Below are 25,476 nucleotides of genomic sequence, written 5' to 3'. Positions count from 1 at the left end.
CGATTAGCATATTCTTAAAAAATAGCTATCTGGAAAATTCTTACCAGATATATTGGGGGCAAGAAGGGAGGTGCCAAAAACAGCAGGGGTGACTGGATGCCCTCCAGTCACTTTTGACCATTAAAAAGGGTACTAAAGCTGTGAATTTCCAATCGAATGAGCCACTTCCCCTTCATAAAAAGTGATAAAAAAACAATATACGGGAGGGATTTGACTCTTTACTAAGGCAGCTCTCGAGCGCTGCCGGGGAAGTGTTGCGTTTACCTGAACACAGATTAGCAAAAGCTGCTCATGACGAACGGCTTAAATTGGGCAAGATATCGTTCTGGGCGTTTGAAGCAAGAAAACTGCAATATTATATCAGTTTTTCATTATGTGGAACTGTTGTCAATGCCCTACGTCGAGGTAGTTATTTTCTTTGTAGTTTTAAACCTAGGCTAGAAAACCCAAAGATTCAAGAAAGAGGTCTTGACCTAAACTTGTCTCGTAACCTTTGTGAATAATAGGCGTAATAATCCTAAATGAATTACAAACTTGCCCGTTATCTTTGGCTAAATGCCGTGGGATGAGGCAGTTTTTGAGTTGGGATGAGTGGAATGCAGTTGGACGAGGTGCAGTCAGCTTAAGCATTCAAGTGGAAGTTAATTTAATATTGGAGAGGTTGGACTCCTTCTAGGATCCTTCAATCAACAATAGATACTTAATTGTCGTACGTAATTTTTCATTAAAAGATTTGGATTTCAGGAGCATTCAGAGAATGGTCTGAGGTAGTAATCAAGTTTCCTAAACTTGTAACCAATTAGCACACATATCAAGCTTGGTGTTTTATTTCTAGCATCTACAATGTTGCTTAAGAATTGTTGATGTTGCTGATCAAAATCATAAGGCCAACATCAAGTTCTAAATAAAAATACAAGAAGTACAGGTTTCGTATATATTTTTAGGTTTCATTCAAGCTGACTGATGCCCCACCCAAGCTAAAATAACAAGATCTTTGTAGGCCCCTGGGCCAGGAACCCAAATAATGGTATTAGTTCATTAAAACAAAGGCTTTACAATTATATTTGAACGTCAAGGTAGACATTTAGAACTTTCATGAAATCAGTCATAAAAGACTTCTCATTTGGATAGTTAAAGGACCTAGAGTAAGGCCCTTGAGCGTCAGGAGTTTATGAAAAGAAGTTTAATTAAAAATACCAGTACAAATAGTAATTTTGTAGAAAATTTCATGATTAAAGAGCAAAATAAAAAACAGATAAAAAGAAACAGAAAAACGCAGATACTGGAAAACTAAAAATAACTTATTCCTTTTACCATTCTTACCTGGCTCTGTTAGAAAAGCTTCTCATTTCAACATGAGGAAAAAAATTATTGATCTTCGTTTGAACTGGAAATTCCACCTTTTTCGGACAAGTGATTTCTTTTCCCAAAATCTTGGACACATGTTTCTGACTAAAATCATCGTAAAGGGAAAGCTTGGGCTTCGTTGGCTTTGACTGGGTTGAGATCTGATGAAAATTGGCATATTTCTCTTTTGTTAACATTCGAGGCTATAAAGAAGAAAAATTATTAAACAATGTAATTTATCCATCATTTGAGGTTCTCAATAGCAAAAACCAATTTTTAGAGCATTTCAGCAATAGCTTGAAGATTCATAGAACATCCTGATTTTACATTTGGCGGATATTAATTTAATTTTGGATGAATTTTATTGGAGGGTCTAGTAAGACCGGAAGAATGAGTAACCTGCACGAAAATAAGATAGCTTTATTTTATGGAAACTGTCTGATGGATTATGGAAACTGGCTATTGAAACAGATGGATTGTATTGACATTGAAAAAAGGTCGCGTATATCAGCCAAAATAAGTACAGTATGGGAGCTTATTTGAAGCATGTCGTACTAAAGGCATATACGAACTTAAGTATCCTACCAAGTGACTGGGTTGTTACTTGGTAGTCAACGACCCCAGAAAAACTTGGTTACACACATGTTATGTAACATTTCTCCCTTTTTATGTGGCCATTTCTTATAAATACACAAAATGAATCACCTTTTCACGGGATTTCGATGTTTCGGGGGGTTCTGTTTCAGCCAAAAACTGCTCTCCAGTTTGTGCACCATTTGAATTAGACTGATTTTTCATCACTTCAGTCGGTGGAAAATGAAAACTTTGTTCAATACAAGCATCTACATCATCCAAGGTCTCGTGAATACTATCAAACAATCGCTGGGTATGGTCATAGTCAGTCTTATTTTCAGTAGTGAAAAAATCTATTTCTAAAAGATAATAAGATTTAAAATAATAATCATTTTTAAGCTTTATATAGAGGATACCAACTTAATAAGCAACAAGATCTAATAATACATGCTGAATGTATTTTCAAAATCATGTTAAAACAAATTCAAAATGACCATATTGTACAGGATGCTATCGCCGGAGAATCATCAGAGTCCTAAGGTGAGCTGCTGTTTTGATGAAGAAGAACAAGATTAAAATATATAGTAAATGGAAAAAATTTTTGAAAAGAAGAAAACAAAATGCAAAAAAGCCAAATACGCAAATAAATACTAACTATAATTTCAGGATAAAATACTAATGGCTCGCAATGTGTTATCACTAGCGGTTGCTTCTTTTTAAAGAAAAAGTCGCAATAGTTCAAACAGTTTCAAAGAACAAGCTTATTTCTTCTAAACGCCGTCCCCTAGAACAGCCTTTGAGAGGTGACAGTATGGTTCTATATGAGTTTAGAATTTAAGTTTTAAACACACACAAGTTTCTGAAAATTAAACTTAAAGTTTTAATCGAAAAGCTAGTTTTGAGCTAGAAGCACAAATACACAATACAAACGATGCCCAAACATTCAATACTGCGACATCATTAGAAAAAAGGAAAAAAATAGCAGAAGAGGAAAGAAAGGAAAATGAAATTGAAAGTTCACTGTTTTAAAGGAACATGGAATTAGGAAAAAAGGAAAAAAATCGAAAAGCTATTTAAATTAATGAGGATAAAAATATAGAGAACACAAAATTTGGTAATAAGTCAAAACCTTCAAAACGAAAAATCTATAGTATAATGTATATACATTGTACTTATACATCTTGATTGAAAATACATTGTTACATTTAATTTTAATTTAATCAATTAGACCGATTCTTCCTGTTTCCCACCAATAATTTTCTTTTTATATAAACATATTTCAGAAAAGTAAAATTTCAGGGGGTGACTTTAGATTTTCACTTGAGAGATTTCTTGAGGAGATATTCGCACACTTCAAATTAGTGACATAGTGACATTAGTGACACACTTCAAATTAGTGACATAATTATTCCTTTGGGAGGAGGGGGGTTGCTCATATAATCACTTAGACGCAAAAGGAGAGCATCTATTTGTATGCGGTGAGCAAACATTAACGACTGAAAAACCATGATTGCAACATGAAATTACGACACTAGAAAACCCCTTTATTTTTTTTCGTTTTTTATTTGCCCGCAATTCATAACAGAAAAGGTTACAGCTTTTCAAACAACATAATATTTAAGATCACGAATTCGGATATATTACACAATTCCTTCCCAACTGAACTAAGAACAGAACTTTGTGCAAATTAGAATTCTCTTTACCCTGTAATTACTTACTTTTCTTTTAAACTGTTTGATTATTTCCCTTTTACTGCCAAATTCCTCCTGTTTCTTATGAAAGAAAACACGAATATTTGACGCAAAATAAGCGTTTACTAGTACAGACGTTTCTTCATATTCTTTTTCATTTTTTGAATCTATTACTTTAATTAAAATATTACAAAACAGAAAGAAGAAAAGTGAAGGTAAAGGTAAAAGTGAGAGTTTTTTTTGTTTTTTTAGAAGAGTGTAAAAAAAGAAAAAGTTTTGTTAGAATTTATAATTAGAAATTGAAACGTTGTAATTTAAAACTGAAATAAAAAAATGATAAAAAAGAAGTATTAAAAGTAGAATAAAGATAAGTTTTTAAAGAGAATTGAGAAGTATTGAAAGTAGGATAATGATAATGTTTTAATCAGGATTGAGCAGCCAAAGGGTAAATGAAAGATGAGTAAATAGGGTAAAGGAAATGAAGTAGGAAGATAATGAAAGATTCTACGTATTGGTATTTATTTGTAAAGGTGGAGTATTTCATTTCTTTCTTACTTTTTTTATTAATTTTTATTTAATTTACTTTTTTTCTGTTTTTTTCTTTTTTTATATTCTTATTTTGGTGGACGGGGGTAAAAGTGATTTATATATCGGGGGAAATAGAGATTGATGAAAATGGATATGAAAAGTGTAAGGTCACGATAGAAGGGGTGCCCTAAGGTGGAAGGGCAGCCTGAAACATCGGATGAACCTAAAAATTGTAAGAAAATTGAAATTTAGTATACCTCTATTTTCATGCCCTGGTATATTTTGGAATGCTCAATTTTTATATAATATTAATAAATTGAATTTTTTGAAGAAGTTTTTTTATTAAGAAAAGAGTAGGTGACATTAGATTAATTAGGAGATATTTTTAAAGAAAATTCGAAGGTCACCGAGAGGAGAGGAGGTGGGATAAAAAAAAGAAAAAGAAAAAAAAAAAAAAAGTGGTCAGTTATTACACACAGACGTAAAGAACCGCAGTCCTTTTCAGGATGAAAGGAATACAAGAAAAAGACGATACAAATTTATGGTATTCACCCCAAATAGCACAAAAAGACCCCGAAGAATTTTGAGGTAAGGTTAGTAACTGCTATAAGGATTCAACTGAACAGTAATTTTGAACATTGAAAACAGATTTTTCTGGAATTTCAAAGAGAGCCTCAAGCTCCTCAAACTTAACGTGACGTCAAGTCAAAATAAAAAGTGCAAAATTGAGATCACCTTCGTCGTAAACCCGTTATTGCAAACCCCCCTATCTTATAAAAGAAGACAATCATATTTTGAGTAGACGGCACTTAGATAAGATAAGATATTTATTTCAAAAAATAACTATCACAAGCCCCAAAGGGCCGAATTCGCATTTCGGGGTCATATAATAAAAAAAACATAGAAATAGCACAACAACTAAAAAACTGGCTGAACAGTGCCGAAAACAACAATATCAGAAAGGCAAAGACATTCATTAGTTTAAAAAACAAAAAGTGTCAAATGTAAGAAAGTTAAAAAGGAACAAACTAAAAAAAAACCAAAAAAAAAATTGAGAAAAAAATAGTGCTAAAAATGTTTAAAAGAGACTATATAAGAAGAGAAGGGACTGGAAGAACCAAACGGACACAAGCATTGGTATCAGCAGTACAAAAAAAACAACAAAAAACTAGATGTTTATTTGATCACTAATGAAGGGGACAAAAGTTTTTTAATATCTGGGGGTTAAACAACGGATGGGGGGCAAGGTAGGGACGGGTTCAGAAACAGTACGTGGCAGGCGGTGTCTGGATGGGGAGTGTCTTTTGGGGAAAATGTTTTCCGTGCGAGGGTTTATTATTGCATTTTCCAAAACGGAGGCACAGCGTTCCTCTCCTGTGCTCAAGAGTTTCCAGCTTGGCCTCTTTTAGAAGGAGTGAATATGGTACCAAAGTTCCTTTAAAAATTATTCTTAGCGCTCTTTTTTGAATAAATTCAATTTTATCGGATTCATCACGGGAGATGCCAGGATGCCAAACTGGACAAGCATACTCAAGATGCGGGCGGACAAAGGAAGTATAAATCCTTAAAGAATGAAATGCGGGGACGTTAAATTTATTCAAGAGCTTAAGGAGAGACATGGACGCATTAGCTCGACGGACAATATCTTTCACATGGATATCCCACTTTAAATTAGAGGAAATTGAAACCCAAAAGTAATTTAAAGGAAGACACAGAAATATCTGGGGGGATAGGGTCAAGGAAGACGGGAGCAGATTTCAAGAAATTTTTCGTCATTATATTTGATTTAGTGGAATTTACTTTCATATTTAGGTTCTTAACTTCATCCGAAATGTGGGTTAGAATTTCAATGGGATCACTCTTAATATTCCTGTGACATACTTCGAGGATCGACAAGTCATCCATGTATTTCCACCTTTGGGGAAAGTCCTTACCAATATCGTTAATCATGACTAGAAATAAAAATGGTCCCAATAAGGTTCCTTGAGGAATTCCACAATATATAGGGAGGGGGTTAGAGAAAATATTTTTGTATTTAACAACTTGAGATCTATTTGAAAGAAACAATATAACAATATTTACTAACAGAAGATCAAGTTTAAAGTTAACCAGTAGTGAACGAATTAAGGTGGTGTGGTCAACCAGGTCAAAAGCTTTTTGGAAAGCAACTAAGACAAGGTTCAGCCAGACATTTGGTTTATCAAGGTTACTTACGATGGTATGCATTAAGTGCACAAGGTAATGGGTGGTGGAAGTTTTTCTTTAAGTTACCGAACTGCCGGGTGTCAATACGCGGACAAATTCTATCCTTAAGGTAGTTACAGAGGAAACCTTCATACAGTTTGGAAAAAACAGAAGTGAGTGTAATGGGGCGAATGTTGGCGAAAGTGAGACTGGTACATTTTTTTGGGATAGGTCTTATAAAACCATGTTTTCAGCAGCTTGGGAATTTACCAAATTTTGTGATGTGGTTGAAAATATTTGATAAAAGCTCAGCAATTTTGTCCGAAAAGGCTTTAATTAAGTCAACTGGGATGTCCAAGGGACAAATACTTGATTTTCTAAGCTTAAAAATTTTATTTATAACATCAGAGGGAGAAATAAAGGAGAAGGAAGTATTGGGAGGAATAGTTGGACTTGAGCCAGTGAAAGGGGGAGACTTTGCACGATGGAAGCAAGGTACAAGTTCACATCGTTGGCAGTCTTATTAGGGGGTTCAGGGATATGAAAATCAATGTCGGAAGAACTTTTTTCGCATATTTCTTTAATTTTTCTGTACGATTGCTTGGGCTTGTTAGAATATAGATCTTTGACTTTATTATTATAATAATTAGAAGCTGCTTTTCTTAATTTTTTCTTTAGGAACTTCCTTAGACTATTAGCCTCAGTAGTACGACCTGCTTTGAAAAAATTGATTTTGTTTCTTATAAGTTTTTTAAAAGACTTAGTAACATAAGGCTTATCTGTAGAACACGTTTTAAATTTTTACTCAGGGAAGTGGAATTTATAATTACTCCTCAAAAAATTTTGGAGGGATAAAGCCATGTAGTCAAAGTCATTTGTTTGATACACAGTGGACCAATTTTCAGTAGTAATCCAGGAGCCAAAATTGAAAAGTCCTGAGTCAGTGAGAGGTCTAAAGCGGTTTCAGTTATATAAAACGACTGTTTAACTTTAGCCAGCGGTGATAGGAAAAAGCTAAAGTGGTAACTACCCCCTAGAGGGGGCAGAGTGGAGACGGGTTTGTAAAACTTCGAAAGATTAGTGCAAATTAAATCAAGAGTAGTATTGCCTTTTGTAGTAGGGACATTAACGACCTGTTTTAAATTAAAAGCGTTACATGTAGAATCAAGTCTTATATCGTTTGCGTCACCCATTAGGAAAATTCCTGCATTTGGGTATTCTGATAGTAAGAAGTCAGCACTTGCATGTAATTTTTCGATAAAATTTATTTTGTCAGCGGATCTCTGATTAGGGGAGTAATAAAAACAACAAAGGACAATTAAATTAAAAGGACGTGGCAAGACTTTAGGTCGAACACACACCCACATAACTTCATCAAAGCGAGTAAGACACGGAATTGGGATTTCACTTGGGTATAAATCATTAAGGACAAAGAACAGAATTCCGCCACTTTTCTTACCCCGAGGGTGGTTTTCTGGTCTGAGTTTAATAAATTGAGAAAAATTGTTAATCTTTAACATGTGCAAATTTTGAGCTTGAACTTCAGTAATAGCGATTACATCTAATATATATATTTTAGAATGGGTGTCTAATTCATTAATTTTTTCAAAGTTAAGGCTTTCAGCGTTGCTCAACAAAAGTTTGGGGAATCAAAAGCGACTTGTGAAGGTACCGTTTTTACACTTAACTTTTTTTATATCACAGATGGGGTCAGAGGTTCTAGTGGAATTCTTGACGGAGGCTAAACTTGGATAGTGAGAACAAGGGACAGGGGGATCAAATCCATCTTTTTCAAATACAATTGCATTTAATTGAGCAGGTACTAGCGGAGACTCTAAACAGCGGTAACTATTTGAAGTTTTAGAAACTCTGCATGGAGGTGTTACAAGAGGATCGTTCTGCCTGCTTACTCTTAAACCAGAGTCATACTGGAAGGGTAGCCAGAAGGGATAAAGTGCAAGGAAAGGGAGAAAGGTTTCCTGGTGATCTGGGAATAATTCAAGTTGGGAGTGTTCTTTAAATGGGGCGGGGGGGGGGGGGGCAAGATGATGCTGAGAGAGGGAAGTACGGTGGGGGGTGTCTTAGGGGGTGGGGTTGGGTTTGTTTCGGCAAATAACAGGTGGAGTCTAGAACCGGCCGGTAACTTCTTGGACGCACGGAGAAGAAAAGAGTCGAAAGGAAGTGGATTCGAATTTTCTTTCCTATATCGAACGTTCTTTCCAAGATGACCTTTTTTTGCATTTCCTACCAGATTCAACTGGTTCTGAAAATTAGGCCCGGTCATTTTCAGTTGGCTAACTCATATTGTTTCCACGGGGTAAGATAAAATTGGTAACTTATATTGTTAGTAAACAATTGAAAGCAGAAGGAAGCCTTCAATTTCCACCTACAGGAGCTTCAGACATATTATAACAGTTATATTAGAAGACACATTACACCATGGATAATTTCCACCTTCAGAAAAGAAACGACCTTCGTGTTGTTCATTCTTGTCTTTCTTGAGCAACTAGGTCTACACATATAAATACGCGAGTTTATTACCCAAGCCTTACATAACTGTTTTAAACTACAAACGAGTAAAATTAATTGACAGAAAACAAAGTCTTTTTCATGAAAGTACAGAACAAGTTGAAACTTAAAATGAGCAAAAGTAATTGCTTTGCAGCATATGCAAAATTTATCCATACAACTGATGCAAACACATCTGTGGTCGGGATTAGAGACCGTTAACCACGGTAACCGATAACAATCGTAACAACTGAATTTTATCAATCGATTAGCTACTGCACTAGTCACATACCTTTGCGTAAATTTTCACAATCAAGCTTTGCCTTTTCAATGGCATCGGTAACTTCTTGCTTCGCTTTCAAATGTTTTTCTACAATAAAATCCAACGGCTGCGACTGAGAAGTAATATCACAGGATTTGTAAAGAGTTTTAGCCGCAAAATCATGACCGACTTTGTACAAATGATCATTCAAAACCAGTATTTCCTTCTGCTTTCCAACCTAAAAGAAAGAAAGAAAAAACTTAAACGAAAGGTATAAGAAAGTTACTGTGCAGAACTAAAGATAGTATCTTCTTTGACAACAATTTATTTGTCATTATTTTGTCAATGCTTCTGATATAAACTTGGAGGTCAAGATAATAGTGAAAATTATAATTCTTAATCTAGACGTTAAAGAGATTTATTGCAAAACAATTGAAAAAAATACTTTTACAAAGGTTTATGTAGCAGCAATTAACATAAATTCGCCAGCAAATCGAAATGGAGATAGTAGTGGAGCATTCTGGAGGATATCTCGCACAAAACCTATACTCTGTTAAGTTTTTGCAATAAAAGAGGAAAAAAAAGTAAGAAACCAATTACATATTTGACATTATTATTTCCCAAAATATCAAGCTATCAGACACTCACTATCTTTTGAACTTGACCTGGAATTTCCACTTAGAAATCGATACCCTAAGAACATGTATCTTGAGTATTTGAGAGGGCAAAGACTAGAATACTTTTGTAATAGATAAAGAGCGACGTGCCTCTGATATATTTCTTGTATACCAAAAGTGATTGGAGGCCAACCAGCACAAATCCCGTGTCTTTTTAGACCCTGGGAACTCCCTATGACATTGGATCAAAATTTTGAGATAGCCATTACACTTAGACGGATCAAAATATCCATAAAATGTGATTCCATAAGGCAGGTGACCCATGCAGCCTTAAGGACAAGAGTCTCAAATTATACAATTGGATTGCTCTTCACATGCACATTGCACTAGAAAAGATGAGCATGTCCTACCTCGCTAAAACTGAAATATTACACGTATTTTAGATATGTATAATTAAAAGCATAACTATCGTCGAATCTCCCTGACATACTTTTAGCAGAAAAGAAGGCATTTTACACCTTTTTTCAGCTGAAAAAATTCAAAGAATTCCCAATCTGCGTGATTAAGAGGACCAAAGCACGCCCGTGGCCTGACCAATACATAATCTCTTATTCTCTCTCCAACGTCTGATTTCTAGCCGTAAGGTATGCGAGTTATACTTTATTTCAACTGGAATTATCCAAGAGTTTCAAACTGCATGATTAAAGGAAAACATGGACTGAGCTCCCCAAACCACCATCTCTACCACTAATTTTTCAGCAGAAAGATAGGCTAATGCTTTTTCTACAGGCGGCTTTAAGCTTACGAGGTGAGTACCTTAGTCCATCCAGACGTAAAAGTGATAGTTTACCGGAGTCGCAACATCACTTCTCCTACCTCTGTAAGAAAGTGTTCTGATCCACTTGAAATTCATGGAACAAGAGGACAGAGAGGACAGGTTTTCAGCGATGTATTCCATTTCCAATCCCACCCTACCTTCCGCAGGAAAGTGCTCCCATACAAAGCGCACAAAGCTACAATCTAGCAGAGATCTCCTAAGAAATTTTAGGCCGTATGATTTTGTGGCTCAAAACCTTCAAAGTTTTGAAAGTGGGGGATTCTAAAAGTACAAAATCTTGAAGCCTGTTCGTGTGTAGCTACCTGTCTATAAAATGTTAAGTGAAATTCGGGACTTTCGACAATTCAGACACTTCCCAAGCAAAGGCTACTACAGAGACTACCAAATCTCAGTGAATCAAACCATGGAAAATCGATCAAAAATTTCCAATTTCCAACTTTATCTACCACGCTAAAGTATACCACCCGTTGGCTCAACGGATTTGTTGCTATGCACTTCAACCCAAAACAGACCCTTGATAATCTGTGTGCATCCTTCTGATTGGATCTCCTTATGATTATAATGCATCATAAAGAGGGTCAGTGACTATACCAACCCCCCTTTGTCAACATCCGAATGGTAATGTTGTTCCTAAACGGATATTTCTACAATGTTAACCGGGAATTGCAAAAACATTTGCATATATTTTGACAAGGGATTACAACAATTCAAAAACCTTAAAAAAGAAAACCAAAGGTTTGATGCATTATATCATCCTCCCCCCACCCCCACAAGAGTGATTGTATCATTTTTATATCTATGAAGTATACAATGTTACAGATGAAAAGTATTTAAGATATGAAAAAAAGTTGAAATTTTTTTTAAGTTCAGTTCAGAATCACTAAAGTTATTATGTAAACTTCAAAAACATTTATGGTGTCTGAGCTACAATTTTCATGTTTTAATTCAAACTAGTAAAATACCTCACAATTTTGAAATTTGTTTGTTTTTTTTGTTTGATAAAAATAACTCGATACGTGAATAAGGCCTACAAGTTTGAACATGATACCAACTAGATAATGCCTTTAGGAAAGCCTAAAAAATGAACATTTACACCATCAATCGCGACAACACCTTGACGGGCAGCTAAAGCAAAAACCATTGCGAAATTGTCTGAAGTAATCAAAATCCAAAAACGTGTCAAAAATGAAAATGAATATCAAAGACAAGGGTGGTTAGAATATGTGAAAACGACAATTAGAGCGTGTCAAAAATGCAAATGAAGAGCAGACACACGCGGTTAGAAGACATGCGACACCGAGCATGTGAGCAAGTCAATGAAAATCAGCCTGGACAGCAAGAATCCAAACGTGTCAAAATTGAAAATGATAGCGATGATGATTGGATTTGGGATTTTGACATGGATAAGGTCATCAATGCCTACCATACCTTTGAAAATTAAAAACCTGGAGTAGATAAATCTTTGGAAGAAAAAGAAGTTTTTGTCCCTCCACCTGAACAATTAAGAGAAAAAAAGATTCGGCAATATATCTTTCATAATTACAAAAGACAGGCCAAGGCAAAAGAAGAAGTTTTTGTCCCACCACCTGAACAATTAAAAGAAACAAAGCTTCGTCGATATGTCTTTAATAATGACAAACAGACAAACTGAGGCAAAATCTAAAGATACAATTAAAAAAAACGTAATTTTACAAAGGCACTAGTTCTAATTTAAGATCCATTTGGGCGTCAAGACATCAAGAAATGGCTCCCTCAGAAGACAAGTGACAATGAGAATCCATATATAGAAGCCTGCCGCGTGCCAGGGCCCGGGGGCTTCACCGCTGAGCTCCCGCTACTATATATATATATATATATATATATATATATATATATATATATATATATATATATATATATATATATATATATATATATATATATATATATATATATATATATATATATATATATATATATATATATTATTCTTTCATAATAATTTCTGTTGATTTAGGCTTATGTTACTTCTGCTCCTTTAAGATCTTAATATCATTTTCTTTGACAAACTTTGATTTTATTCATTAGCATTAAATATACTACCTTTTTCAGGTGTGTCTGATTTTCCAAATCCTCTAGCCTCTGAACTTCACAGTTGAACAAGCTTAGTTTCTGCTCAGCATCACTGATTTGTGAAGACAGACCCATGGTTTTTTCCTCAATCTCAGATATAGCCTTCATAAGTTCATCTCTCCTCCTTTTTTGCTCTCCAATATTGGTTTTGGCTTTTTGGACCTTTTCTGATGCTAGGGGGAAAAAGTTCTTAGAAAAAAATATTAATAGACTTGTAGTTCTTGCCATCTGAAACAGAACAAGCTATTATAATCTGAGTGTGGAGCAGATTTTCCAGCAAGTGGGGCATCATGGACACCCCTGTCCATATTACCCTGGTCATTGGTGTCCATATTGCCCCTAAATCAGTTACAATAAAAAACTTAAAACATGTCCACTCCATGAAGTGCCATTTCAAATTTTAGTTATCCAATTCCTAGCTTAAGTAGCACTCTCTTAAACTTAGCTGAAACAATATCTGTAACTAAATACTACTTGCTGACAATCTTAATACAGTAAAAACCAAGAAATTTACTTTGCCTTTGAAAATTTCAAATTTATACTCTCAGGAATGAATGTGTAATCCAAGCAACAGAATCCATTAACCACGTGTTTCTAGCACTAATGCCACCTATTTTGGCTATAATGCATTTTAATCAAGAGTCACCAGGAGTGCATAAGAATTGGCGTGTCCATATTACCCGAGTGTCCATAATGCCCCGGTCTCCCCTATAGTGCAGGCATTGAGGAAATGGCTAGTTGACCTTTGATCAGCTTTGGAGGCCCTTAAAAAGGATGTGAAAACTCAGAACTTCTTATCAAATTAGCACTTCCTTGACTTTGTACTTTTGTCGACTTTTGTATGCCATAAAAAACCTTTGGTGAGAGGAAATACAACAGAAAATGTATATCTCAAGTCACCACTATCCTGTTGACCATGATTCTGCAGTAACTGACGTTGCAATAAAACTTAGTGCTGAACGTGTTTGGCTTCGTGTAGTTAAAACGTGTAGTTTGGTTTCACAGAGCTAGCCTCCTTGTTTAGCTGACTATGAAATTATATTTATTAACACTTAAAGTCTTTAATGTGCCAAAGCAAATGGATGTCCATAGAGAAATATAATCATTCTGATTAAGTTTCTCAAGCTGCAGGAAAAAAGTATTCCTGATAATAGTGTTATAAAAAATTGTAAGTTTTTTAAGAAAGGAAATTGTAAATTAGGTCCAAAGTGCCCCTATAATCATGGATATATTACCCGTAACTTCAAAGAACAAAATGAATCTAGTCCAAGAGTTTGTTCTCAATTTTTATATAACAAGTGCGACCAAAAGAAGTGCTCGTTATTGCATTTATGTCGTTTTTATTTCACTGGAAGTGTAATTTTGACCACGTTCCTTTATGTAAGTTAGCATCAAGTGGGCGTTGTTTTGGGTGTGATAGCCTGCATATTTATGTCCCCCCTTCCTTTTTACGAAATAAATCGAGATGCAAACAAAAAACAAGTGCACAAACTTGGGCAGTCCCAGCTGTTACCAGTCAAGGTAACAAGGTAACCCAACGTTTTTTAGGGCGACGCCGAAAGTATTCACGACCCCCCCCCTCCTCCCCTAGTTCGTGTTCCATTCGACTTTCAGTTTTATCCCCCTGCATACCCGATACAGCGCAGTATACCTCAGGAACCCATCCCTCGAAACAATCCTCCGCCCCATGTACTTACGCCTGCCCAGTCAGTCCAACCCCCACAATCACTTGACTCACTTCGGACCATCCCCAAACCCCCCTCACTCATTTTCTTCCCAAAAATCCACTTCCTTTCGACTCCGTTCTTCTCCGTGCGTCCAAGAAGTTGCCGACCGGTTCTGGACTCCACCCGTTATTTGCCGAAACAAACCCAACCCCTCCCCTCTCAGACACCCCCACCCTACTTCTCTCCCTCAGCATCATCTTGCCCCCCCCCCCCAACCCCCATATAAAGATCACTCCCAATTTGACTTATTCCCAGATCACCAGGAAACCTTTCTCCCTTCCCTTGCACTTTATCCCCCCCTGGCTACCCTACCAGTATGACTCTGGTTTAAGAGTAAGCAGGCAGAATGATCCACAGGTAACACATCCATGCAGAGTTTCTAAAACTTCAAATAGTAAGACTAATTCCACTGTAGTTCCATCCCAACTTAATAATATTCCCATAATTTGTTCGCTGTCCTCCTTTTCTCTCAAGCCCGGTCCAGTCCCGTCTTTTAATAATGCCTCAAAACCACACCCTTACCCACAGCATCCTTCTCATAAACTTCAACCCCAAATAACTCCATCCCGAATAGAAAAAAAAATCCCAATACACAAATTGGTTTAAATCTCCAATTTTCCTACTCACCAATGCTGAGATCCTAAATTTTGACAAAATTACCGAGCTCGAGGGTATCTCTGAAAGTAATAAAATTAATATTATTGCTGTGACAGAGGTTCAATCCCAGAACCCAGATTTCCTAAAAATTAGCAATTATACTCAGTTTATAAAACTTCGCCCTCCCGATCATCCTCTTGGGAAAAAAGGGGGTGGTATATTATTTTTTGTCCAGGATAACCTCCAACCTAAACTCATCCCCACCCCTAACTTATCAGATTGTGTTGAAATTTTATGGCTGAGCCTTCGACGGAAAGTACTGCCATATCATTTCAATTTAATTGTAACCACTGTTTTTTATCATTCCCCTAACTAACGTATTGACCAGAAACGCAAATTTATTAAACAATTTCTTATAAGTGCTGATTTTGTGTTGTCAAAGTATCCGAACGCTGGTATTTGCTTTCTTGGCGATGCGAATGACCTGAGAATAGACTCTATCTGTAACTCTCTTAATATTAAACAACTGGTTAAAATATCTACAACAAAAGGTAACACCTCTCTGGATGCTATTTGTTCAAACAGGAGTAAGTATTACAACTCCCTGCAAGCACTGCCACCACTAGGAGGCAGTTACCACTATTGTCTTCTTTTTTCTCCCTCCTCAGCCATTGAACATTCCTTTACTACCTCCATTGGGGTTTGCCGTCCCCTCAGTGACACAGGACTTTTTTCTTTTGGATCATGGCTGACCAGTGAAAGTTGGTCAGACCTTTATAATTCCAATAACCTCGATGACAAAATTATGATTTTTCACAAAAAACTAATTGATTCCTACTCATTATGTTTCCCAGAAAAAAAAATCAGAAAGTGCTCTAGTGATAAACCTTACATAAATAATCACATAAAAATATTAATCCGCACGAAAATAAGCTTATTTAAAAGGGGTAATTTAGCTGAAGCAAATAAGTTAAGAAAGGAATTAAAAAGTCAAATTAGAAAAGCTGCCAGAGCCTATTATAAAAATGAAATTAAATACTTGTGCCATGATAAACCAAAGAACTGGTACTCTGAAATTAAAAAACTTACCGGCAAGAGTCAAGAACAACTAAATTTTAATATAAATGAACCTCCAAAGACCACAGCTAATAACCTCAATAAGTTTCCGGCTTCTATTGTCCACAGTCTCCCATGACTATCTTACGAATTTCCAGATATTTCTGTTCCTTTTTCACTCCCACATATTTCTCCACTTGATGTTGCAAAAAAAATTGAAAAACTAAAACGATCAAGCATTTGCCCTTTAGATATTCCTGTTCTTCTGATTAAAGCTTTCGGTGATTACCTCTCAAAACCACTATCCACCCTGTTCAATGAAATTACCGAATCTGGACAGTTCCCTCAATATTGGAAACAAGGCTTTATTACCCCAATCAAAAAGAAAAATGGGAAGCCTGGCTTTAATGGCATTCGTCCTATTACCCTCACCTCGATTTTTTCAAAATTGTATGAAAGTTTTCTCGCAGACTGGCTTAAGATGAAAGTCCTCCCCCTCATTGATCTTAGACAGTTTGGTAATCTCAAATCCACGTCAACCTCTCATTACCTGATACATCTTGTTGATACCATGGGTAAATTACTTGAAAAACCTAACACTTGGCTTAATATAATTTCTATTGATCTTCAAAATGCTTTTGATTTGATTAACCACAATTTACTCATAGATAAACTTATAAATGAATTCCACATTGAAACTTTCTTGTTAAGCTCGATGCCTCTTTTCTTTCTAATAGATCTCAAGCAGTTAAATATCTAAATTGTTTCTCAGATCACTTCCCCATATTTAATGGCCTTCCTCAGGGGACTATTCTTGGCCCTCTCCTTTTTTCTCTTATGATTAACACCCTTTCAACCCTTTATGACAACAGATGGAAATTTGTCGATGACTTGACAGTTTTAGAGATATGTCATAAAAACATCTTTAGCAACCCAATGGGCATACTCCAAGGTATTGCCTGTGAGGCCTCTTCCCTTGACATGACAGTTAACCCTTCTAAATCCGCAATAGTCTCAGTAAGTTTCCTTAAATCCCCTCCCCTTTTTCTTGCTCCTATTCCTCCTGAAACCCCTGTCACATCTCTTAAACTCCTTGGTGTTACAATTTCTTCTAATTTGAAATGGGATACCCATATAAATAATATCCTACGACAAGCAAACTCCTCGCTTTCCCTCCTTAAACTTTTAAATAAATTCAGTTTCCCCCAATCACATTTACTACAAGTATACATTTCTTTTGTGCGTCCCATATTAGAGTACGCTTGTTCTGTGTGGCACCCTGGCCTCTCTAATGAAGCAACACAAAAAATTGAAAATGTCCAAAAGAGAGCTCTAAGAATTATTTTTAAAGAGGGCAAGATACCCTATTTGTATTTGTTAAATATTTCAAACCTAGAGACCCTCGAGAGACGAAGAATTAATTTGTGTCTCCGTTTTGGTAAGTTGGCACTTTTGAGCCCCCGTAATGCGAACCCTTTCCCTGAATACCATGTACCTGATAGAAATCGTCCTACACGAACTATGTCACAGCCTATCCCCACCTTATCTCCCATTCTCTGTACTACATCGCGGTATAAGAAATCTTTTATCCCTTTTTTTACTGATATAATAAATAATGGTTAATTTGTGCATAAATTTTGTCGTTTCTCTTATATAATAAAAGAAACAGCTCGGTTTTCTCTATACTCTTTTTTTTGTTCCCTATCCCCTTTTTATGTTGTTTTTTAAACATTTGTTAATGTGTATATTATTTATTTTTTTTCAGTTTTATTAGTTTTTATCTTATCAACTAGTTGCCATTTTGAAGTTTTTTAATATAAGTGACAAAGGAATCATACAGCATTCCGATATTTGATTATTTATTTATTTTATTTTTTTTTTTTCATTGGTTGCCAATCTTTAAATTGTTGTGCTTTTGTTATGATTTTCTTGCTTGTTTTTTTTTTTATGGACTTCGAAATTCGAATTCGGCCCTTCAGGGCTTGTGATAGTAATTTCTCGAAATAAATATCTTATCTTATCTAGATCAATTGCAATGTCAGGATGGACATGAATAGTATTTTAAGAAACTTGGGCCAACCCTGTTAGGCTTTGGATTGGATGCTGGTTCACCTCCACTTCCAGGCAATTTAATGGTCATGTGTCAATCCTAAAATTTGGTCAACCTACCTGAGACTCTAGGCAGGCGTACCTCTCCAAAAGCTAACACACAAGTATTTGTCCAATTTGAGAGTCACAGCTACTCCCACCGTTTGCCCATGCTGTTTACCAAAGCACTTGGAAAACTAAACGTCCCCCATTCGCCTGAGAGTCCAGGGGACTTATTGGTCATGTATCAAACCTAAAACATGATATCAGGTATCAGGCTTAAGTCAATTGTTCGCCAGTGTGTCCAAGCAAATTCAGTCCCCCCCCTTTGCATACAAGTCCAGTCAATGTTATCTGTCTTGAGTGAACCCAGAAGTCTTGATCATCCCTAAAGTTCTATAGCCTATCTACCTTAGTTCTGCCCCAAGATGTATGGATGGGTGATAGATCTATCAACAAGGGAAAATGACACTATTTTTATATATTCATGAAAAAGGCTTATGCTAGCCGTGCCTCTCAATCAGACTATGAACTGTCTTGGCTTTGGGAGAAAGTCATAGCACACCAGAATAGAAAACACATTTTCAGTGTTTTATGTAGTTTTGTAACAAATTTAGCAAGACTTCATAGTTCAGAGATAGATAAGCTCAAAAGTCAGTTTACGCTCAAATACTAACAATAATAAAAAAGGAGCATATTTTGTACTAGGAATAGAATAAGTTTTAGTGTCTGAGTTCTCAGTAGATTACAGCTTATGCACACACACCCCACACTGAACTAAAATCCTAAATATGCTATTAAATTGTGCAAAGTTGCCTTGTCTGCTGAGATCAGGCTCAATAGTTCCCCCTATTAACTTTGATTTTTTTTTCTTTTTTAAGTTCACTTTTCTCAAAAGTGCTTGAGCAAACCTACAAAAAAGCACTAATAAATGTAAATTTCTATTCTGATTTAGCAGTCCATTTTCAACCAATACAAGAGACATATGTTATAAACAACATTCTGAAAAAATGAAAAAAGTACCATCCCCCCCCCTTTGGTGCTTCCTAGACGTCCTTACTCTGTGTCTACTAACAGTTTCAAGCAGAAAAAAAAGGTAAAGACAAATTTGGTGTTCAATTCCAGATTTCATCAGATAACTAAATCCTACTGCAAATCTGATGTTTATAATTTACACTAATAAACAAAAGAAGAAAAGATGAAAAAAGTCAGTGCTCAAAAGCCAGGTATTTACTATCTATAAATACTTAGCAACAGCTTGCAAAATTTGTTCCTCTACAAAACCACTCAAATAGAAATTGGTGCCAAGTGGCTAATTCCTATAAATGCTCAAAAGCCAAATATTTACTGTCTATAAATGCTTAACAAAAGCTTGCAAAATCTGTTCATCTAGAAAGCCACTGGACAAAAAGTTTGGGCCAAGTGGCTAATTACAACCAATAATCACAAATCAAATGCTTAGGCTATCTATATTTACTTAATAAGAGCTTGTAAGATGTGTTCATCTAGCAAAGAACTTGAATGGAAATTGGGGTCAAGTGGCTAATTCCCATCAATGCTCAAAAGCCAAGTCGCCTATTTACTATCTATAAATATAGCTTGCAAAATCTCTTCATCTAGAAAACCACTCGACATGAAATTTGGGCCATGTAGCTAATTACCTTCTTTTAAGAATAGTTTTTTATGTTCAAGCTCCAATTCTCCTCTTTTCAATTCATCAAGTAGCATTTCATAAGGCATCCATGAATCAGCTGCCATAATTGAACAAATCTATAAAAAAAGACAATTCTGTTTTTGAATTTTAAATTTTTCTTTTTGTATATTAATGCAAACTACATGCAAGGTTAGTGCTTGAGCCCATTAGAACCAAAATTTACAATTATATTGTAGTTTTTACACTGAGCTGTAAAAAATAATACTCTCATCTTTGCAAAATTCTGTTATACATATTGCAGGTTTTTATACTTAACTAAAGTTGATCTGTTTAAACTTTGATTGCAGTGGGCTTGTGATATGCAAAAATCTTTATTGTGTTTAAAAGCATACACCACTGAAACCAAAAATTAAAAGTATGTAATTTACATGGTTCCATTGAACATTCTACCAAAAATCAACTGGTCTAGACAGCACATACACTCGCAAAACCCAACATCACCCGAGGCGAAATTCTTAGAAGTGGTGAATAACTCTCATCTGAACCAATTGATCTTAGAGCCCACCCAAACCAGAGGTATGGATAGACCAAGTATATTGGATCTGCTACTGACAAACAATTCAGAACTGATAGAGGACATCTGCCTACTAGCACCGGTGGGAAAGTCTGATCACTGTATAGTAGGCTTCCAGGTTTTGGCTAATGGCAGAAAAGACAAAAAAACACCAAGAAAAAATTACAACAGAGCAGACTTTGCTGCAATGCGCAATGACCTCAGCACAGAGGACTGGGGAAAAGAGTTTAGTTTGACTGAAACCAGTAAGGAAATGTACTCCAAATTCCTCTCCGTCATGTGTCAGGCTGAGGAGAAACACATACCATATGCCAAACATTATAAAAGACCAACCCTGCGACACGCTTCTTTGGACCTCATAAAAAAGATCCACGCCTGTTGGAAAAATTATTTAGCTGACCAGTCAAGCCCTCTCAAAGAAAGAGCCTACCCAAGGCTAAGAAACAAGATGAGGTGACAAATCAGGCAAGCAGCTAGCATGCAAGAGCAAAACCTTGCAGAATCTATGAGGAAAAACCCCAGAATATTTTGGAACCACATAAATTCTAAATGCATTGCGAAGCCAGACATTCCAAGCTTAAAAAACCCTATAACTGAACTCCTTATTGAAAGATCTGTAGAAAAAGCAGATTTACTAAATACATATTTCACTACCGTCTTCACCCAGGAACCTATTCAGTCATCACTACCAACCCTGCAAAACATAGTCTCTGACCAAACACCCAGGGTTAAGATAGACCCACAGGTTGTCCTAAAGAAACTCAAAGAGCTAGGGATAAGCAAATCACCAGGTCCGGACGGACTTCATCCCAGAGTGTTAAAAGAAACTGCAGATCTAATTGCAGAGCCCCTACTGGTGACTTTTCAGAAATCCTTATAGTCAAATGAACTCCCTAAGTATCTAGAAAAGCCAACGGTGGTACCATTGCACAAAACGAGAAACCACCAAGATCCCCTAAATTACCGCCCTACCAGTCTAACCTGCATAACCTGCAAAAGACTGGAATCTGTGATATTTGCCCACATCCTTGAGCACCTGAGCAAAAGAAAGATAATCACTAGCAAGCAATTTGGGTTCTTGAAGAGAAGGTCTGAAGAGTCACACCTTCTTATGGCGGTAGAAAACTGAAAAATGAATGCAGATAAGGGTTATCAAGTTGATGTCATTTACATAGACCTTAAAAAGGCCTTTGACAAAGTACCTCATTGTTACCTTTTAGACAAACTCTGCAACCTTGGTCCGGGAACCACAGTTAATTGGATTGAACAGTTTCTTATTGGAAGGTCTCAAACAGTATTAGAAGAAGGAGTTTTGAGCACACTTGAAGTAGAGGTAATCAGTAGTGTTCCCCAGGGCTTGGTCCTTGGCCCTCTCTTATTTAACTGTATCTCAATGATCTAGTAGAAGGAATCAACTCTGAGTTTCTACTGTACGCAGACGACACCAAGCTGTATAAAGTAATCAAAACAGTTGCCAATGCACAATCTCTGCAAGAGGACCTTGACAAACTCAATAGTTGGATGTCCAACTGGTTGATGGAAATCAATATTGACAAAAGCCAAAAGCTAACGATAGGGAAACCTACTATCCACTATGAATATTAGATTAGGATAATTACCAATCACCTTATGCCAGGAGGAGCACGACTTGGGAGTTGTCATTAACAGCAACCTCGACTTCCAGACCCACTACAACAGCATTATTGGGAAAGCAAATCGTGTTGCAGGAGTTTTAAGGCACAACTTCAGTTTTGGAAATGATAAGACCCTTTACCTTCTCTACAAAGCTTTAGTACGGCCAATCCTTGAATATGGTCATTGCACTACACATCCCTTTTGCAACAAAGACATTGAAGCTCTTGAAAAAGTTCAAAGACGAATTACAAAGTTCCATCTGACTTGGAAAAATTTACCCTACAAATATAGGCTCCACAAGCTCAAACTTCCTTCACTAGCTTATTGACTGCACCAAGGAGACCTCATTGAGGTATACAAGCTTTGCTACGCCACCTACGAAAACATCCAGGCTACTGATGTTCTCAGCTTCAGCCACACAAACCTTTGTGGTCACAACCTCAAGCTTCAAGAGGAGAGGTTCCAAAAGGACATCGGCTGTTGGGCGTTCAAGAACCAAGTAACACAACACTGGAACAATCTCCCCTTTGAAGTCATCAATGCCAACTCATTAAACTTGTTCAAGGGGAACTGGACAAATACTACAGTGAAAGTGCCTACAATTTTTTTCAATTTAAAAAATTTTTGTAGAGGCCCTGTGGCCTATTTGTTTTGCATTATATTATTATTATTATTCTTAAGTGCAATGATATATTTCAAATCGAAATACAAATTTTACACTATAGGTCTATTGCTGATATAGCATCATCTTTGAAAATTTGTTTTTCAACTTTTATCATAACTGGCTTACAAAATAATTTTGTTTCATTGAAAGAGATACTATACTAACACCACTAATTAACATAATTTTATATAACTGGAAAGTGAATGAGTCAAAATAAAATGTTTCTTTTTGTCAAAAAATCATCTAAAACTTTAAAGGAAGAAAATGCAATTCGATAATAATTTTTATTTATAAAATTATAATTTGAAGTGCTTGGAAATTTGTGTTTGGTGGAAGGGGACAAACTTTTTATTTCTGGTCTACAAAGAAAGCATATTCTATGGGTTTCTTTTTAGGTCAGTTGTTCACAAGCTCTTTAGCTGTTATAATAAGACAATTCTTACTTCATTGTATTACAAAAAATATATTTACTTTATGTACAAAGCTGCTTTTGGCTTAACTCCATCTCACCCCCCCCCTAATATATTGATATAACCCTAAGGTATATCCAAAATTTAATGATTCTGTTTGTTTTGTTTTTTAAATTGGCATTTTCAACTAACAACTGATGTAAAATAAGAGCAAATTTTAAGAATGTTGAGTTAATTTGGGCAGAAAGATAAACATGCCATTTATTTGTAATTCTGCATTCTCTCCAAATAATTATCACCAAGATAACTGTATCCTATACCCCTCTCCCTTGATTTATATATATTATATAGTATACTTGATATTATATAGCCCTAGGCTGAATACAAAATTATGCTGATGTTTTGAGTTTGTATTATATATTTTGTGCTGATTCCTCATCAGCTCCTACTGCTAATAGCTCATTGAAGCACCAATATGCCTGAGGCCACCACAGCTGAAAAAACATCTCCTCAACCCCAATATGTTCAAAGCTTTATTGTTTACCTCTTTTATGAAGTTTTAATTTCCTTTAAATCCTTACTTACGGACTACCCAGTACTATATGTGATTCAACTACTTTTTTTGGAAAAGATGGTTGGCCAGAAAGCAAAATACTTGATAAATTTTATAAATATGCACTTGGTAAAATTTTAGGGTAAAGTTCTACCAAATCATATTATTGAGTTAGGACTAACGTGAATACACCCTTCAATGCCTTTCTTTATGCTGATTACAAATATAATAATCATTTCTATCGGAAATAAATTTCAGCCCCCCCCCTATATATATATACCCAACCCAACCTAACCCTGAATTGGCATATATAGGGGAAGGGGGGAAGGGCTGAAATTCATTTCTGATAGAAATGATTATTATATTTGTAATCAGCATAAAAAAAGGCATCAAATGGTGTATTCACTTTAGTCCTAACTCAATAATATGATTTGGTAGAACTTTACCAATTTTAGTTTGGCCACTTTTTGCTATCTTGGAAATGAGTTAGGCTAGGAAAATGAAACTTTCAGGGATAGGTCTACAGGCTAAAGTTTGTCCTGGGGAGGTATTTTGAAGTACCTATTTCCCATCCCTCTCTCTAGAGGGTAGTGACTTTTGATGACCTGTAAAAATACATGTGCTAGTGATAAAGTGAAACCTTCCAAAATACATCTTCTGCTTAAATGAAGTACAACAAAACTGTTGTCAGCTTCACAACTTTGCTCCATCCCAATTTATGAGGTTTCACAGATCTGTAAACACATTTCCTAAATCTAGAAAATTAAAATTGATATAGCTTAAAATTCTACTCAAATAACAGAAATTGTATTTTCAGAACAAAAACCAGAGAAAAGAAATTTATAAATGAAAACTAAGGTAAAATGTTGTTTCATCAAAAATTCAATAGGTATAGACCTGTCATGTAGGCAAACTTCAGGATCCTCTAGAGAGAGAAGGAGAGGAGATAATTACTTCAAAATACCTTCCCAGGACATATTTTAGCCTGTAGACCCATCCCTGAAAGTTTCATTTTCCTAACCTCACCCCTTTCCAAGATAGATAAAAGTAACTAAAGTAGAATTTTACTGGCAATACCTTCCAAGAGTATGTTTTGGGCCCTGGATTCATTAGGCTACTGAAAGCTTCATTTTCCAAGCCTAGTCCTTTTCAAGATAGCAGAAAGTTTAGCTACTTTTTGCTAGCTTGCAATTACTAGCTAACCTATATATAAAAAGAGCAAAAAAAGGTATTGAGCAGTTGGTTCACCTTGTCTCTATGTTAGTAGTGGAATATAGGCTACTATTCTTTACCAAATATTAGGCCATGTTTGGAAAGAATATCAATTGGAGAATGAAATAGTACTACCCTTATGTTAGGCTATTTTAGGGTTCCTTTCAGAAGAGCTATAATTGTATCACCATTTCTGAAATAAGAAAAAAAAACACATAGCCTAATTATAGCTCCTTTGAAAATATAGCCAAAAAGGACACTTTGCTAGGATTTGTTGAATATTTTACTGATAAGATAGTATCCAGTACACAGCCAATGTTCAATTACTTTACAGCCTAGGGCTGTACCTAGGTCAATGCCAATGGAGAGGGAACTGGGATGCGCTAACAACAACAATGATTAATAATCATTCAAATGCTTTTTTATTTTAAATTTGTTAAAATTATCCGCGACTATATTTAGGGACATAAATATTTAGCTAGATAGCGCTATATTTTTTGCGTTCGGGAACCGATTTTAGCAAGGGTCTTTTCCACGTTAAATGATTCTAATTAATGATGTTAAGAGGCGGGGCTTACTGACGGTTTTTTGGTGATTGAGCATCATTACTTACGTTCTAGACAAGGAATGTACTAGGTCTTAAGAG

General features: G+C 35.8%; 1 protein-coding gene across 3 annotated transcripts in view; it reads right to left on the bottom strand.

Annotated features, from left to right (window-relative positions):
- The window catches only part of LOC148956390 (uncharacterized), a 33,870-nt gene extending 8,613 nt beyond the window's left edge, over window positions 1-25,257 (bottom strand). Inside the window, exons 1-6 of one of the 3 annotated variants that reach the window (XM_089095124.1) lie at window positions 25,118-25,257; window positions 19,790-19,898; window positions 12,631-12,833; window positions 9,124-9,331; window positions 2,053-2,279; window positions 1,324-1,550 (exon numbers count right to left, since the gene is read on the bottom strand). In XM_089095124.1, the coding sequence (XP_088951250.1) occupies window positions 1,324-1,550; window positions 2,053-2,279; window positions 9,124-9,331; window positions 12,631-12,833; window positions 19,790-19,886 (962 nt within the window). In that variant the 5' untranslated portion in view covers window positions 19,887-19,898; window positions 25,118-25,257. Of the gene's footprint in view, window positions 1-1,323; window positions 1,551-2,052; window positions 2,280-9,123; window positions 9,332-12,630; window positions 12,834-19,789; window positions 19,899-24,965; window positions 24,991-25,117 lie in introns of those variants that run through there. The other 2 variants (XM_089095127.1, XM_089095132.1) reach the window with 2 other exon arrangements.
- Window positions 25,258-25,476: the final 219 nt, after the last annotated feature.

The sequence above is a fragment of the Artemia sp. Qi Xiang Cuo genome, chromosome 1 (assembly GCF_049724085.1).
Source record: "Artemia sp. Qi Xiang Cuo chromosome 1, ASM4972408v1, whole genome shotgun sequence".
In the NCBI taxonomy this organism is placed as follows: Eukaryota; Metazoa; Arthropoda; class Branchiopoda; order Anostraca; family Artemiidae; genus Artemia; species Artemia sp. Qi Xiang Cuo.
Note: the sequence above shows the minus strand (reverse complement) of the source record. Positions and strands in the feature narration are given on the sequence as shown.